Here is a 20551-nt window from a genome sequence, read left to right on the forward strand (position 1 = left end):
ACAAAGCAGGAGCCATACCAAGCTGTGATACAACCAAAAAGAATACCTTCTATGGCGCATCTGTCAAAGTTGGTGACAGTCTTGACTGACATGCCAAATTTCCTTAGTCTTCTGAGAAAGTAGAGGAGTTGGTGAGCTTTCCTAACTATAGTGTCCTCATGGAGGGACCAGGACAGATTGTTGGTGATCTGGACACCTAAAAACTTGAAGCTCTCGACCATTTCTATTTTGTCCCCACTGATGTAGACAGGAGCATGTCCTCCACTACGCCTCCTGAAGTTGATGACTATCTCCTTTGTTTTGTTAACATTGAGGGAGAGATTATTGTTGTCGCACCAGTTCACCAGATTCTCTACTTCATTCCTGTACTTCAGCTCGTCATTGTTTGAGATCCGACCCACTACAGTAGTGTCATCAGCAAATTTGAAAATCAAGTTGATGGGGAATTTGGCCACACAGCCATAGGTGTATCAGGAGTGTAATAGGGGACTGAGAACACAGCCTTGTGGGGCACTGGTGTTGAGGATGATTGTGGAGGAGGTGTTGTTGCCAATCCTTACTGATTATGGTCTGTGGGTTAGGAAATTCAAGATCCAGTCGCAGAGGGAAGAGCCGAGCCCTAGGGCACGGAGCTTGGAAATGAGTTTTGTAGGAACAATGTGGTATGGGCCAGGTCAGCGCATAAAAGGACTGGGTTATTGTATATCACTTGTCCCCACCCCATTATAACTGATGCCATGGCCCCTCCCCAACAAGATTGCCAACATTGTGGTGCAAGAAGTTAACATTGAGCCCAGTGTTTATTTCTTGGTTTATTTTGGGTTAAGTTATCTGAACACAGATGGGGAAGCAATCAGGTCATGCATCAGGTCTCAATGGTCCTGGGCTGGAAAAGGGATAAAGTCATTGTGAGAGCATGCACAATTGTATCACCCAATAGTGAGTTGAGAAGAAGAAAACGTACTTCTTTTCTTTGTAATCCTCCAAGTCCAAAACATTTTAAAATATGACTACTGTCCTCCAATGCTTTCGAATGACCAGAGGAATACACTTGATCTGACTGTGTGGATTTCCCAGTGGTTCAGCTGGTGATGCCTTCATGTGACTGGCTAATGTGTAACAAATAATCCCAGGGTCGATTTTTGCAAGAAGTGTTCTAATTTGACTCACTACCTTCAGGTGAGGAAGGGATAAATCAGCTCCTGGTTCCTGTTCCTGGTTGATCCCTGGTGGAAAGTGGACACATGTGAGGACAGGCCAGACCTGTTTCCTATACTCCCTGTGGTCAAATACTTTGCTCGCATCTGCAGCCTGGACTCACACAGGAAGAAGTCACTTTATCATCTAAGTACTGGACAGTGCTTAGTTCCTCGAAGTTGTAACTCAACTGGAGTTAAAATGGAGAAGAGGAAGGGGAAAACTGGGCCTTAAGTAAAATAAATGCAGGTGGAGGTTGATTGCTGTTAATTTCATATATTTTGATGTATAAATCTTCGAAGCAGAAAAAGAAATTCAATAATATAGATGCAGTTGAAATTAAAAATTAATGCTTACTTGATCCATATTCTGACTCTTCTGCACAAATTCATTGCCGACCTTTACTCTTGGCCTGGTGATGCCCTTCTGTAACTCACCCGAATTGAGAGTCATTAAGTGGGCAACCTTATCAGCCACTGGAAACAGGAGAAGTTGGAGTGAGTACTCCATGATAAGAGGTTGTAAACATGAGAAACAGTGCAGCTTTATTTGTATGGTTTAAATTGTCAACAGTCTGCATTTCCATATTTGAGCTAGTTTGATGTCACATCTTTGTGAATGGACTGATAAAGTAAGTCTAAAGGGCATGTTCACACAGTGCTGTTTGCTCTGTAGCTTTGTGTCATGTTTGAAACAATGACCATTTATTCAATGAGATACAGCAAAAAAACCCTCTATTAACAGGTAATAATTCATTCAGACCTGGTGCGGTATAAATCACATATCAGCTGTATATGACAATAAAGTATTGTCATATTTTGTTCATACAATTTTTAATAATCTGACAATAAAAGTAGTGAGGTTGCAGAGATACTAGAGTAAATTTAACTTTCAGCCACGGTGTAGAATTGGGGTGATATTGAATCACTAATCCTTTTTATGGAAGGTCCTGTGGCCCAGTGGGTAGTGTCTCTAGGCCAGAAGCTCTGGGATCAGTTCCCATTTGAGGACTTGATGACCACAGAAGGTGTGGTCACTATTCTCCGGCGATTCACACCAGTGAGCTTCTGCAGTCCTGGCAGCACCTTGCACACGTGAGTGGGAATTCCCATTGACAGCAATGGAACCAGAGAATCCCACTGCTGGCAAACAATGTGCCGCCTCCCGCTGGTGAGAAACGTGCAGCGAGGAGGCCAGAGGATCTCACCCCTGTTGACTATATTCATAACGTGGCCAAACAAGTTGATCATCAGCCAGTGAAACCTTCCAATAAGTCTAATAGCAGATAGCAAGAGTCGGAGAGCTTTTGGTCAACCATTCTGCAGAAGGTAATGGCAAACCAATGCAATACTTTGCCAGGTCAATGGACACCAATGCCTTCTAGCACAAAGAAACATAGAAACTCGAAGGAGGAGTGGGCCCTTCAAGCTTGTTCACCATTCATTATGATCATGGCTAATCATTGAATTCAATATTCTCATTCCTCCCTTCCCCCCATATCCCTTGATCCCCTTAGCCCCAAAATGTATATATCATTTCTTCTTGAAATCAGACAACATTTTGACCTCAACTGCATTCTGTAGTCGTGAATTCCACACATTTATCACCCTCTGGGTGAAGAAATTTCTCCTTGCCTCAGTTCTAAAGGGTTTACTCCTTATCCTCAAACTATGTTCTGGACTCCCCATCATCAGGAATACTCTTTCTGAATCTCCTCTCTCAAACCCGACTGGAATCTTATAAGTTTCCACGATAACCCCTCTCACTCTTCTAAATTCCAGTGAATATAATCCAGTGAATATAATCACTGCATGGTCACTGCAAGAGGTGGAGTACATTTTACATCACTGCTCAATTTCCTTTCCACAGTGAATTTCATGGAAATAAAAATAAGGAAAGACGTACAACAGGCTAGTAATTCACTATCACCTACTTTACACTACTGCCCAAAGTCAAAGCGATTCTGTGTTTGAAATGATAAGATACTGTGCAAATGTACTTTATCCAGATTTATTTAGAAGCTACTTACTGCACAGACCTTCCTGTCACATTTTTTGGAAATGACACGACTGATAGGTTATGCAGTCTGGCCAATGCACTTCTTGACACTATTGTCAAGGTAGAGGTACCTGGCAGTGTGTCAGTTAGGGGGAATGAGGGAGGTAAATGCATGGGGTTATGGGGATAGAACGGGGTTGACCTGGGTAAGATGCTCTGTGAGTGCAGATTCGATGGCTGGATGGCCTCCTTCTGCATTTTAGGGATTCTGTGATGCTATTTTGTGTGACTGAAACTGAAATTAGGAAATATACCTTCAGGAGTATCGACTTCTGCCTGTTCCTCTCTTGGTTTCTGCTTGAACTTCATGTTGCCGAAATGCATAATGGCCCCAGTCAATTTGTAGATATTGAGTTTTTCTTCAACACTGAAGCCCAGTACATCAAAGGCAACCTAGTGTTTAGACATTTATATCAATAAAAGCACATTAATGCGGATGAAACAAAAACAAAATGCTGGAAAATTTCAGCAGGTCTGACAGTATCTGTGGAGAGAGAATAGAGTCAATATTTTGAGTCTGGATGACCCTTCATCAGATGCTGTCACACCTGCTGAGATTTTACAGCATTTTCTCTTTTTGATCAGACATTCAGTGTCATTTTATTTGAGCATTTTGTGTGTTGTTTAATTTTTGGTTAGAAAGAAAATGAAGCTTCAAAACTAATGGCAATTCCAATCTCAAAAATGCGAGTATAAAACTAATCATGAGAAGCTTTAGAGTTAATATCTGAGCTAGGAGAATTTCACAGTAACTTGAATGCAGTGTCAAGGTAAGCCTCAGTTGTGACTAATAAACAAACTTTAACTTTAAGAAAATGATTTGTGCTTTGTCAAATTAAAATGGACTCTAGCAATGGATTCTTAACTATGAAATCTGACCCTGGCCCACTTAGGTCCCTGGAGCTCATTAAATTTGCAGGGTAGGCTCCCAATGGGCTCTTTGCTCCTAAAGGAAGTCTGGCATGCAGTTGGGTAAGCTATGCATTCCTACACAGCATTGGAAAAGGAAATGACATTCTTCAAAGCTTGGAGTGAGCTAGACACGGGAAATGAGAACAGCACATCGGGTTGCCAACCCTGGCTGCGCATATGTCAGGAGACACCGATGAAAGTGACATAATGGAAAGCCGGCGTTGTGATGCAAGTGGGTGAAACGAAAAGAAAAGGCCTGTGACACTGAGTGAAATTCCATGACTGAGTCTGAACAATTCATTCCCCTGCCAATTGCTCTCAGGGGATGGAAATCTGCAGCACACCACAGTGCAGCCAGTCAGCACGAATTCAATCCAACACTAATTAATAACATTAGATAATCATTAGAGCAGCATCTGGCCAGACTCAGCTGAGTCTCACCTTGCCTTGTAACCAGTGGCCTTTCCTCCAGCTCTGCAGCCCAAGTGGGCATCACCTCAACTGATTGGAACCATTCAAATATTTCCATCAACTAACCTTCACCAACACCGAGGTGGGCTTTTCTGTGGCTGAGGGAGTAGGTTCCTGACGTATGTAGGGTCAAAAATCCACAAATGTGCAGGTTAGGTGGATTGGCCATACTACATTTCCAATTAGTGTCCTAAGATGTGTCGGGTTGGAGGATTAACAGGGTAACTATGGGAGTTTACGGAGATAAGGCCTGGGTGGGGTGTCGGAGAGTTGGTGCAGATGCAATGGGCCAAATGGCCTCCTTCTACACTGTAAGGATTCTATGATTCAATGATTCAAAGAGGCTGTGATTGGCTGGCAGCCAGACCCTGACACAGGTACCCAAGCCTGGGCTTTGATAAGCTGGTGGACATTCCTGGCCTCCATTGCCAGGATCTTAGATGGTCACAGAATGCTTTGTTTAGCCTCTTGGAGATTGAAATCAATTCCAGGGATTCCCAATAGCCATTCCAGAAGAGTTGTCAAGCCAAATGGCACACGCAGACCTGTCAGCCCTGCAAAATCTTCCTTACCACATCTGGGGACTCAAGCCAAAATTGGGAGAGCTGTTGAACAACAACCTGACGGAGTTAGACTTTTGGCAACACACCAAGGCTCCTGCGACAGCACTTTCCAAACTCACGACCCCTATCACCTTGAAGGATGGGACAGAGAATACATGGGAACACCACCACCTGCGAGGATTCTTCCAAATCACACACCATCCTGACTTGGAAATATATTGCCGTTTCTTCACCATTGTGTCAAAATCCTGGAACTCTCTCTCCCTAACAGCACAGTGGTGCAACTATACATGATGTGGCAATGCCAGCATTGGACTGAGGTGAACGCTGTAAGAAGTCTCACAACACCAGGTTAAAGTCCAACCAATTCCAAACATGTTGGACTTTAACCTGGTGTTGTGAGACTTGGTACTGTGTGCACCTGTACCTCATGGCTGTAGCAGTTCAAGAAAGTGGTTCACCTCGACTTTCTCAAGGGCGATTAGGAATGGGCAATACGTTTTGGCCTCTCCAAAGATGCCCACATCCATTGAAAGACTGAAGGCCTCAGAATGTGCCGAGGCCCTCACAGGTTAGCGTGGAGGCAGAGGAGCCTACTCCTGGGCCCTCACCAATGACCTCCTCGCAGAGAGGGAGAATCACGGATCTAAGGGACAAGAGATGTCATAACAGCCACGAAAGCAATGGGCAATCATCAATACATCGACCTGTGGGCTTCATGGAGTACGAGCTGCCTTACTGAGTGAGTGGGAGCTCACCCAATAGGAAGCAGTCAGCGTGGGTTTTTAAGCTGTAAACTTACTCAGACTGGACTTGTATGTTCTGAGGTGAAGACCACTTGACTGTAAGTGGCAGGAACGGCTTTTTCCTTTGCTTCATGGTAAAGGGTGCTGGTAATGGGAAACCAACGTTTGGCTGAATTACTACAGTCACACACCATCCTGACTTCAGTTAAAGTTAAAGTTTATTTATTAGTCACAAATAAGACTGACATTAACATTGCAATGAAGTTACTGTGAAATTCCCCGAGTTGCCACACTCTGGCATCTGTTAGGGCCAATGCACCTAACCAGCGCGTCTTCCAGAATGTGGGAAGAAGCCGGAGCACCCGGAGGAAACCCACACAGACACGGGGAGAATGTGCAGATTTCACACAGATACTGACCCAAGCCAGGAATTGAATCCAGGTCCCTGGTGCTGTGAGGCAGCAGTGCTAACCACTGTGCCACCCCTGGCTCAATCCCTGTAAACCTTTCACTGCCACTAGATCAAAATCCAGGAACTCCTATCCTAACAGCACTTTGGGTGTACCTGCATGCCATTGGTTTCAGTTCATGTTAAAATACGTACATCAGTGAGTTCCAACTCTTCACCATCATCCATGTTGTCCACGTTGATGACACCTTGACATACCCAGAAGTATTGATTAGGATCGCCCACCAATAACAGTGTGTCTGATGAGGAAAACAAGAAAACCATTAACTCCTTATCTCCTTTAATCTTTACAGTTAATGCTCACGGACCACCCCTTCATCTCCAACTGATGAAAAAGAAAAAAAAGAAGACGTGCATTTATGCAACACCTTTCACAACTCCAGGATGTCACAAAGCACTTTACAGCCTTTTCCCCAATGAATTTATTTTGAAGCGCGTGCAAATGGCTTGCTCGTGGGATTTGAATCTACAACCTAGAGGTGAGAGTGCCACCCAGTGAGCCAGTGCTGAAATAAGATGGCAAAGGAAACAAACTTCTCTGTGGTCACTGTACAAACATGCAATTGGAAGTACATTAGTAGCAATCCTAGCTGAATAATTGTGCCAATTATCCTTCAATTGAGTTATGCTCATCCTTCATTAATCACTGGTTAGGATTCAGCTCGAGTGTTGTATTTAATTCTGGGCAGCACACTTTAAAAAGAATGTGAGCGATTTGGAGGGGGGGGTGGTCAGAGGAGATTCACCAGAATGGTATCTAGAATGAGGGACTCCTGTGAAGAAGAGAGGCGAGAAAGTCTAGAACTGTCCTCTGAGCAGAGAAGGATGAAGGGGATTTAATGCAATATTCAAAATGATGAGTGATAGACTACATAAGAAGAAACTGTTTCCACTTGTGGAAGTGTCAGCTACCAGAGGAGACAGATTTAAAATGATTGACAAACACGCTGGGGAGATATGGGGCTGGGGGCAGAATAAAGAATGAATTGTTATGATCCTGAATGCATTGCCTAAAAGGGCGATGGGAGTAGGTTGAATGGCATTCAGCTGGAAACCTCCTCACTTTGCAAAGGTTTGGCAGCCTGGTAAAATAGCCTTTTCAGTATTTGGCATTTCCAGACAGGAAGCCAGGCCTGCCATCAGTAAAGTGGTCCAACGGCAGCTTTGCATCAGGGAGTTATTCAGAGCTGGCTCCCCATATTTTTACCACCCCTCCCGTGCCATGATCCTGTCTCCAGGATGCTGGTAAAGTTCTCTCCAGTGAATGGCAGGGAGTAGATTTCACTCCTTCCCTCAGGGAGACTTGCAAAAGTGCTGGGCACTGGGTAGCATTTGTGCCATTGATAAGTGATTTTTAAATCATAAAATTGAATATTTGCATCATATGTTAGATCAATATATTTAAACATAGAAATTTTGTCTAGTGTAATGATATAATTCCCAAATGTTTAAGTGTGCTTATTACTCATAATGGCCCATCTGCTGTTTTCACAAAGCAAGGCAAGCCAAATACTTTGGGGCAAGCAGCCAAAAAGGAGCAGTCAGCAGAACATGGATCACCGTATGCACCCACACACCTCTGTTAGGACCAGGTGAGAAAGGGTGAACTGGTTCCCCTATATTCAATGTCCTTGATTGGTCACAACAAATGTTTATTTTTCATGATGTTATGTCTTTTCCAAATCAGAATGTATTTATCAAGGTTGTGAGCAATAAGGAGCCAATCAAACAAGATTTTCCTGAATCAAAGAAAGAGCAAACCTTTAAGCCAAGGGCAAAAAAATAAAAACGTGACATCATGCAGTCATTCAGGCCCACACACACACTCACACACACCACCCACACCAACCACAGACACACACCATCCACACCAACCACAGACACACACACCATCCACACCAACCACAGACACACACCACCCACACCGACCACAGACACACACCATCCACACCAACCACAGACACACACACCATCCACACCAACCACAGACACACACACCATCCACACCAACCACAGACACACACCATCCACACCAACCACAGACACACACACCACCCACACCAACCACAGACACACACCATCCACACCAACCACAGACACACACACCACCCACACCAACCACAGACACACACCATCCACACCAACCACAGACACACACACCATCCACACCAACCACAGACACACACACCATCCACACCAACCACAGACACACACCACCCACACCAACCACAGACACACACACCACCCACACCAACCACAGACACACACCATCCACACCAACCACAGACACACACCAACCACAGACACACCATCCACACCAACCACAGACACACACACCATCCACACCAACCACAGACACACACCACCCACACCAACCACAGACACACACACCATCCACACCAACCACAGACACACACACCATCCACACCAACCACAGACACACACACCATCCACACCAACCACAGACACACACCATCCACACCAACCACAGACACACACACCATCCACACCAACCACAGACACACACCATCCACACCAACCACAGACACACACACCACCCACACTAACCACAGACACACACACCACCCACACCAACCACAGACACACACACCACCCACACCAACCACAGACACACACACCACCCACACCAACCACAGACACACACCATCCACACCAACCACAGACACACACCATCCACACCAACCACAGACACACACCACCCACACCAACCACAGACACACACACCACCCACACCAACCACAGACACACACCATCCACACCAACCACAGACACACACACCACCCACACCAACCACAGACACACACCATCCACACCAACCACAGACACACACACCATCCACACCAACCACAGACACACACACCATCCACACCAACCACAGACACACACCACCCACACCAACCACAGACACACACACCACCCACACCAACCACAGACACACACCATCCACACCAACCACAGACACACACCAACCACAGACACACCATCCACACCAACCACAGACACACACACCATCCACACCAACCACAGACACACACCACCCACACCAACCACAGACACACACACCATCCACACCAACCACAGACACACACACCATCCACAACAACCACAGACACACACACCATCCACACCAACCACAGACACACACCATCCACACCAACCACAGACACACACACCATCCACACCAACCACAGACACACACCATCCACACCAACCACAGACACACACACCACCCACACTAACCACAGACACACACACCACCCACACCAACCACAGACACACACACCACCCACACCAACCACAGACACACACACCACCCACACCAACCACAGACACACACACCACCCACACCAACCACAGACACACACCATCCACACCAACCACAGACACACACCATCCACACCAACCACAGACACACACCACCCACACCAACCACAGACACACACACCACCCACACCAACCACAGACACACACCATCCACACCAACCACAGACACACACACCACCCACACCAACCACAGACACACACACCATCCACACCAACCACAGACACACACCATCCACACCAACCACAGACACACACACCACCCACACCAACCACAGACACACAACCCATCCACACCAACCACAGACACACACACCACCCACACCAACCACAGACACACACCATCCACACCAACCACAGACACACACACCATCCACACCAACCACAGACACACACACCACCCACACCAACCACAGACACACACACCATCCACACCAACCACAGACACACACACCATCCACACCAACCACAGACACACACACCACCCACACCAACCACAGACACACACACCATCCACACCAACCACAGACACACACACCATCCACACCAACCACAGACACACACACCATCCACACCAACCACAGACACACACCACCCACACCAACCACAGACACACACACCATCCACACCAACCACAGACACACACACCACCCACACCAACCACAGACACACACACCACCCACACCAACCACAGACACACACCATCCACACCAACCACAGACACACACACCATCCACACCAACCACAGACACACACACCACCCACACCAACCACAGACACACACCATCCACACCAACCACAGACACACACCATCCACACCAACCACAGACACACACCATCCACACCAACCACAGACACACACACCACCCACACCAACCACAGACACACACCATCCACACCAACCACAGACACACACCATCCACACCAACCACAGACACACACCACCCACACCAACCACAGACACACACCATCCACACCAACCACAGACACACACACCATCCACACCAACCACAGACACACACACCATCCACACCAACCACAGACACACACACCATCCACACCAACCACAGACACACACCATCCACACCAACCACAGACACACACCATCCACACCAACCACAGACACACACACCACCCACACCAACCACAGACACACACACCATCCACACCAACCACAGACACACACCATCCACACCAACCACAGACACACACACCACCCACACCAACCACAGACACACACCATCCACACCAACCACAGACACACACACCACCCACACCAACCACAGACACACACACCATCCACACCAACCACAGACACACACACCATCCACACCAACCACAGACACACACACCACCCACACCAACCACAGACACACACACCATCCACACCAACCACAGACACACACACCATCCACACCAACCACAGACACACACACCACCCACACCAACCACAGACACACACACCATCCACACCAACCACAGACACACACCATCCACACCAACCACAGACACACACACCACCCACACCAACCACAGACACACACACCACCCACACCAACCACAGACACACACCATCCACACCAACCACAGACACACACACCACCCACACCAACCACAGACACACACACCACCCACACCAACCACAGACACACACACCATCCACACCAACCACAGACACACACACCACCCACACCAACCACAGACACACACACCACCCACACCAACCACAGACACACACACCATCCACACCAACCACAGACACACACCATCCACACCAACCACAGACACACACCATCCACACCAACCACAGACACACACACCACCCACACCAACCACAGACACACACACCACCCACACCAACCACAGACACACACCATCCACACCAACCACAGACACACACACCACCCACACCAACCACAGACACACACACCATCCACACCAACCACAGACACACACACCATCCACACCAACCACAGACACACACACCATCCACACCAACCACAGACACACACCATCCACACCAACCACAGACACACACCATCCACACCAACCACAGACACACACACCACCCACACCAACCACAGACACACACACCATCCACACCAACCACAGACACACACACCACCCACACCAACCACAGACACACACACCACCCACACCAACCACAGACACACACACCATCCACACCAACCACAGACACACACACCACCCACACCAACCACAGACACACCATCCACACCAACCACAGACACACACACCACCCACACCAACCACAGACACACACACCACCCACACCAACCACAGACACACACACCATCCACACCAACCACAGACACCCACACCAACCACAGACACACACCATCCACACCAACCACAGACACACACACCACCCACACCAACCACAGACACACACACCACCCACACCAACCACAGACACACACACCATCCACACCAACCACAGACACACACACCATCCACACCAACCACAGACACACACCATCCACACCAACCACAGACACACACACCATCCACACCAACCACAGACACACACCACCCACACCAACCACAGACACACACACCACCCACACCAACCACAGACACACACACCATCCACACCAACCACAGACACACACACCATCCACACCAACCACAGACACACACCATCCACACCAACCACAGACACACACCATCCACACCAACCACAGACACACACACCAACCACAGACACACACACCATCCACACCAACCACAGACACACACACCACCCACACCAACCACAGACACACACACCATCCACACCAACCACAGACACACACCATCCACACCAACCACAGACACACACCATCCACACCAACCACAGACACACACACCACCCACACCAACCACAGACACACACACCACCCACACCAACCACAGACACACACCATCCACACCAACCACAGACACACACACCACCCACACCAACCACAGACACACACACCACCCACACCAACCACAGACACACACACCATCCACACCAACCACAGACACACACACCATCCACACCAACCACAGACACACACCATCCACACCAACCACAGACACACACACCATCCACACCAACCACAGACACACACACCATCCACACCAACCACAGACACACACACCATCCACACCAACCACAGACACACACCATCCACACCAACCACAGACACACACACCACCCACACCAACCACAGACACACACCATCCACACCAACCACAGACACACACCACCCACACCAACCACAGACACACACACCATCCACACCAACCACAGACACACACACCATCCACACCAACCACAGACACACACCATCCACACCAACCACAGACACACACACCATCCACACCAACCACAGACACACACCATCCACACCAACCACAGACACACACACCACCCACACCAACCACAGACACACACACCACCCACACCAACCACAGACACACACACCACCCACACCAACCACAGACACACACACCACCCACACCAACCACAGACACACACACCACCCACACCAACCACAGACACACACCACCCACACCAACCACAGACACACACACCACCCACACCAACCACAGACACACACACCATCCACACCAACCACAGACACACACACCACCCACACCAACCACAGACACACCACCCACACCAACCACAGACACACACACCACCCACACCAACCACAGACACACACACCATCCACACCAACCACAGACACACACACCATCCACACCAACCACAGACACACACATCATCCACACCAACCACAGACACACACACCATCCACACCAACCACAGACACACACACCATCCACACCAACCACAGACACACACACCATCCACACCAACCACAGACACACACCATCCACACCAACCACAGACACACACACCATCCACACCAACCACAGACACACACCATCCACACCAACCACAGACACACACACCACCCACACCAACCACAGACACACACCATCCACACCAACCACAGACACACACACCATCCACACCAACCACAGACACACACACCATCCACACCAACCACAGACACACACACCATCCACACCAACCACAGACACACACCATCCACACCAACCACAGACACACACCATCCACACCAACCACAGACACACACACCATCCACACCAACCACAGACACACACACCATCCACACCAACCACAGACACACACACCATCCACACCAACCAGAGACACACACCATCCACACCAACCACAGACACACACACCATCCACACCAACCACAGACACACACCATCCACACCAACCACAGACACACACCACCCACACCAACCACAGACACACACCACCCACACCAACCACAGACACACACCATCCACACCAACCACAGACACACACCATCCACACCAACCACAGACACACACACCACCCACACCAACCACAGACACACACACCACCCACACCAACCACAGACACACACCATCCACACCAACCACAGACACACACACCATCCACACCAACCACAGACACACACACCACCCACACCAACCACAGACACACACACCACCCACACCAACCACAGACACACACACCACCCACACCAACCACAGACACACACACCACCCACACCAACCACAGACACACACCACCCACACCAACCACAGACACACACACCATGCACACCAACCACAGACACACACCATCCACACCAACCACAGACACACACACCACCCACACCAACCACAGACACACACCATCCACACCAACCACAGACACACACCACCCACACCAACCACAGACACACACACCATCCACACCAACCACAGACACACACCATCCACACCAACCACAGACACACACACCACCCACACCAACCACAGACACACACCACCCACACCAACCACAGACACACACACCACCCACACCAACCACAGACACACACCATCCACACCAACCACAGACACACACCATCCACACCAACCACAGACACACACCATCCACACCAACCACAGACACACACACCACCCACACCAACCACAGACACACACACCACCCACACCAACCACAGACACACACACCATCCACACCAACCACAGACACACACCATCCACACCAACCACAGACACACACACCACCCACACCAACCACAGACACACACCATCCACACCAACCACAGACACACACCATCCACACCAACCACAGACACACACACCACCCACACCAACCACAGACACACACACCATCCACACCAACCACAGACACACACACCACCCACACCAACCACAGACACACACCATCCACACCAACCACAGACACACACACCATCCACACCAACCACAGACACACACACCACCCACACCAACCACAGACACACACCATCCACACCAACCACAGACACACACACCACCCACACCAACCACAGACACACACACCATCCACACACACACACAGACATACACGCCACCTACACACACACACCGCACACACACATCACCCATTCATCACGTACACGACACGCACACACCCACACACCGCACACAGACACACACACCACCCACACACATCACCCATGCATCACGTACATGACACACACACACCGCACACACACACACCACCCACACATACATCACCCATTCATCACGTACACCACACACACACACACCGCATACACCATACACACACACACGCACACACAGACATACATCACATCCACCACACACACCCACACATACAGACCCACACACATACACAGACACACAACATCACCCATACATCACGTACACCACACACACACCACCCACATACACACACCACCCACACACCCATACACACACACACACACACCACCCACATCACCTAGAGACACACATGCCAGCCACACACACATACCACCTACACAAATATACACACACACACCACCCACATCGCCTACAGACACACATGCCACCCACACACACATACCACCCACACGCTCACACACACACACAACCCATACACATAGACATACATCACATACACCGCACACCCACACACAGACACACACAGACACCACACACACTCACATCACCCCACACATTACGTACACCACACACACACACCACACAAAAAACACACACACGCATCACAGACACACACACACAGACATACACACCACCCACTCACACATACACACCACTCACTCACACACACATACACACACACACACACACACACAAACTAGGAGAGGTGGAGTCCAATAAAAGAGGCAAAAGAAAATACGATGAAGTGTCCTATGATTGTCGTTGGGAAAGAGATTTTCAATGCGACAGCAGATTTGGGTGAGCTGGTTTCTCAGGTGTCGTCAGATGGGGAAGATGTTGCAATTAATACAAGATGTTTGTTCACTGGTAAATTTCTGATCGAGCCGGCTTCTCAAACCATGCAACACACTTACTCCAAAGGGGAGAGAGGGAGAGAGAGCAGCCCTCAGCCTGTTTCCTCTGCTGGAGACATTCTTGACACCACTTGCGTCATTTGCAATCTCTCTTTAGTGGAGGGGCAGCTGTATCTAGAAATGACTTTACCCATTTTGTATTGCCAAAAGCTTTTGGGTATGTCTGTCTGTGCTAGCTATTGTTTCAATATCTGTTCGTTTGCATTTCTAATGTCTCTTCCTTAGGCAATTATGCCCATCCACTAAAGAGAGATTGCAAATGACGCAAGTGGTGTCAAGAATGTCTCCAGCAGAGGAAACAGGCTGAGGGCTGCTCTCTCTCCCTCTCTCCCCTTTGGAGTAAGTTGCATGGTTTAAGAAGCCAATTCTATCAGAAACTTACCAGTGAACAAACATCTTGGAATCATTGCAACAACTTCTTCAACTGACTACGCCTGAGAAACCAGTTCACCCTAATCTGTTGTAGCATTTACAATCTGTTTCCCAACTACAATCACAGGACAATTTATTGAATTTTCTTGAATCTCTTTTTTGGACTCAAGCTCCCCTAGTTTGTGTGTGTGTGTGTGTGTGTGAGTGACTGTGTGTGTGTGTGTGTGTGAGTGTATGTGTGAGTGTGAGTGTGTGTGTGTGAGTGAGTGTGTGTATGTGTGTGTGTGTGTGAGTGTATGTGTGAGTGTGAGTGTGTGTGTGTGAGTGAGTGTGTGTATGTGTGTGTGTGTGAGTGTATGTGTGAGTGTGTGTGTGTGAGTGTGTGTGTGTATGTGTGAGTGTGTGTGTGTGTGTGCAAGGAGTGTGCGTGTCTGTGTGTGTGGGCGTGCGTGTGTGTGTGTGCGAATATGTGTATGTGTGCGTGTGAGTGAGTGTGGGCCCAAATGACTTCATGCACAATGTCACATTTTAATTATTTTTCTCGGGTTCAGAGGTTAATAAATTTCCTCTTTCTTTGACTCAGGAAAATCTTGTTTGATTGGCTCCTTATTACTCACACTAGATTATGATCAATGTCTCTCTCTTTACACCATTCTGAGGGTGAATTTTTGATTCTCACCTTCACCTTGGAATGTGGCCTTGCATTTTTAAGCAATTTTTCTGTTTCAGTTCAAATTGCAAAATTTCTGGTCAGTTGAAATGTGAAAAGTCATATTTTCAAAAACAAAGGGGCAACGCCCAATATGATAATGTACCCAGAGAAGCACATGGAAAACAGGGGAGGGTGAGAGTGGGCGCTGAGGTGTGAGCAGATATGGGACAATGATCCAGCGTCTGGCTTGCTGCATCTAATTTATGACAGGAGACAGATTTTAATGGATCTCATTTCCAGCCCACTTAGAATAGTCACTTTGCTTTGTAACCTACACATGCACAACACACACACACACACACACACACACACACACACACACACACACACACACACACACACACACACACATTGAATTCAGCATATTGAACCAAACAGTCATGAGCATTTTCAGAGAGTTTGCTAACTAAATACTTGCTGAATCCAGGAGGGAGACATTCAGAAAACTCCTGGAATTTCTTTTGGTTCTGGGCAGACGTAGTTATGGAAATAGCTGCATCCAAATGAAAACACCGAGCAACTGAGTTCATGCCAGCTACACCGAGCAGCACTGAGCAAGTGAGTGCTGGTGTGTTTCTCGAAGGAATTATCCAACAGGAATTCCAGTAAAGGAGATTTATTGAATTGATGTGTCTTTGAGGAAGTCAAGGTATAAAAAATGAGCCTTTATCCTAATCTTTTCTTTGGCTAATTGTTGCCTGATCCTACTCCAGTGAAACTCCTGGGGTCGATTTAATATAAAAAGGAATTTCAGAAAAGCTGTTATTGTTCCATAACTCCTCTCCTGGTGATTGTTTAGTTTAGCACCGATACTTCCTCAGATCTGGAGAACACTGAGGAATGAGGCACGTAAAGAAAGTTCATAATGCAGCTGCACCAGTGACACGCATTGATCAAATGCTAGCCGTGCAGGCATCTCGCCATTATCTTCCAGTCCTGCCAATGTCAAAGGCAGTTTGTGCTGTTTGCTGGCTGCACCAGAAGGGGTTGCCATTGGTGGGACCAAGAGATCCTGCTGGTGGAAAGGTCAGCCCTGTGTATACTCAAACATAATAAAACAGATAGCATCCTGCGCTTTATTAATTAAGGGCGCAGCATTTCAAAGCAAAGACATTTTGTTAAGTTTGACTCAACTGAAGTTTTGCATCCAGTTCTGAATGCCACACCAGGAGAGATGTGTAAGTATTAGAACAAGTACAAAAAAATATTTACAAGTATGCTTCCAGGGAGGTGGAACTGAACTTACACCAATAGATTGGAGGAGTTAGTACTCTTTTCCTTGAATAAAAGGTTTGATCGAGGTTTTCAAAATCATGAGGGGCCAGACAGGGTAAAGGGGAAGAAATGTCCCATTGATGGAAGGGTCACAACCAGAGGGCACAGATTTAAGGTAATTTGTAAAAGAAGCAATGGGGACTTGAGGAAGAGTCTTCCCTGTAGCTGGTGGTTCGAATCCAGAATACAGTGTCAAAGAGTGTGCTAAAGACAGATTCAATAAGGGCTTCCAAGAGGTAATCAGATTGTTATTTGAAAAGGAAGAATATGCAAGGCTGTATGGAGAAGGCAGGGGAGTGGCACAATGTAAAATGCTCCCATAGAGAACAGGCACAGACATCAGGGGCTGAATGGCCTACTTCTGTACTGTAACAATTCTGCAATAAAATTATTGCATTTTGTATACATAGTACAATGAAAGAGTCAGCTGTCCGCATGCCTATGCACATTTTTTCATTTACGTCACTTGATTTCTTTCATTTGTGATTACCAACAGAAAGTATTGCATAACAATGCTTATTTTAAATGTCTTGGCAGCTTAAAAGCAAACATATTTGCTTCTTAACCCAAAGTCTGATGAAACTCTAAGACAGCTGCCAATGTGATCAGTTGTGTCATGAACTTTGATGGGATGCTGCTCTTTTATGTAAGATAAGGGTGGATTTTTCCCGAAGAATGGAATATGCCAGCCAAGGCCAATGGACTGTTGCACGGTCCACCCCTGTCCACTGCAGTTCCCAATTTCGCCCTATGGGTGGAATTCTCTCATGCAGGACTAAGTCCCATCACAAGGGTGGGGACAGAGGGTGGCAGGAAACCATGCCATATCTTCCATCTTTGGCATAATTCATCATACATCCTGGGGTTTTACACCATCCTCCATGGTAGGTGGGTTTGATAGTGTGTGTTCCGCCATCACATTCTTGGTGCCATATTTAAAAGGTGCCTCACATGACTGGCCCACCGTTGAAGAAATAAGATAGATCTCCTGAAGAAAGAAAGTGGGCCTCTGGGAACACTCTGAGGGCGGACAATGGAGCTCCTCAAAGACACCCGCTAGCTCCTGGTGAGAATCGCGATGGTCGGGGGAATCGGGGGTCAGACAAAAAGCGGGTTTGGCACCAGGCACCAAACCTGTCCCAATGCTCTTGGCCCACTCTGCTGGCCCTGATTAGGTTCCTGCCTATCATGGGTAACTAGCTGATAATTATGCAACCCCGCTAATTGTAATATAATTAGCAGGTTTGACAACCCATTCAATTCTGACCCCACCCTTCCCCCCCACTATTCATCCACTGCTCCAGTAGAAATACACTGGGTGGGCTTTGGGGCTGGTAATGACCAGCATGGGCCTAGTGTGCTAGGCCCCAGGGGAGCATGAACTGACTCCTCCCGCCAACTCACCTCTCCCCTCAGATGCCTCAGTCAGCACACTTTCTTGTCCAGACCTTCTACGAAGCCCACCTCACTCCAGACTCTCTCTCAGAACCCACCCCCCCCTCCTTTCAGGCTACATGCCTTGGCAGTGCCAACAGTGCATTGCCTCCTGGCACCCAGTTGTTGACATCCTGGCCTGTTGCCTTGGGCCCTGAGGGGAGGTCAAGGAGGTAGGTCCAGGGGCATTTGCTCCGCTGCCAGGTTACAGAGGGACAATCCCCCATGGGTCCTGGGAGTTGAGGGGAGCTTGGGCTGGGGACAAGGGGCTGACCTCCTCACTCTCTTCTGGGATGTAGTCTCGTGGTTGGACTGCCCCTTCTAGCTCTGGCAGACCTGAAGATAACTCCTGGCATGCTGATTTCAGGCAGTTCTGTGATCAATATCTGCATTCCTGCCTGTCAGCTGTGCAAATTCTGAAGTGGCCAGGTCACTTTAACTTCTATGCCACCCTGTCGCCTGGCAGGATCTTGAATCATTGCAGCATTCCATTCTGCAATAGAGATTTCCCTTTCTCCCTGTCAGAAGCTGTAGGTGTGAGCAGACCCCTTTGAAGTTTACCGACAAAG

At 48.2% G+C, this 20551-nt stretch overlaps 1 protein-coding gene across 1 annotated transcript in view; it reads right to left on the reverse strand.

The window, feature by feature from the left end:
• LOC145354649 (myosin-16-like) overlaps positions 1-20551 on the reverse strand; it is a 77416-nt gene that overhangs the window by 38633 nt on the left and 18232 nt on the right. The window contains exons 9-11 of the mRNA XM_080206080.1: positions 6552-6655; positions 3510-3648; positions 1555-1673 (exon numbers count right to left, since the gene is read on the reverse strand). Coding sequence (XP_080062206.1) covers positions 1555-1673; positions 3510-3648; positions 6552-6655 — 362 coding nt within the window. The remainder of the gene's footprint in view (positions 1-1554; positions 1674-3509; positions 3649-6551; positions 6656-20551) is intronic.

This window comes from Carcharhinus amblyrhynchos, chromosome 18 (assembly GCF_965287045.1).
Source record: "Carcharhinus amblyrhynchos chromosome 18, sCarAmb.v2.hapA, whole genome shotgun sequence".
Lineage (NCBI taxonomy): Eukaryota > Metazoa > Chordata > Chondrichthyes > Carcharhiniformes > Carcharhinidae > Carcharhinus > Carcharhinus amblyrhynchos.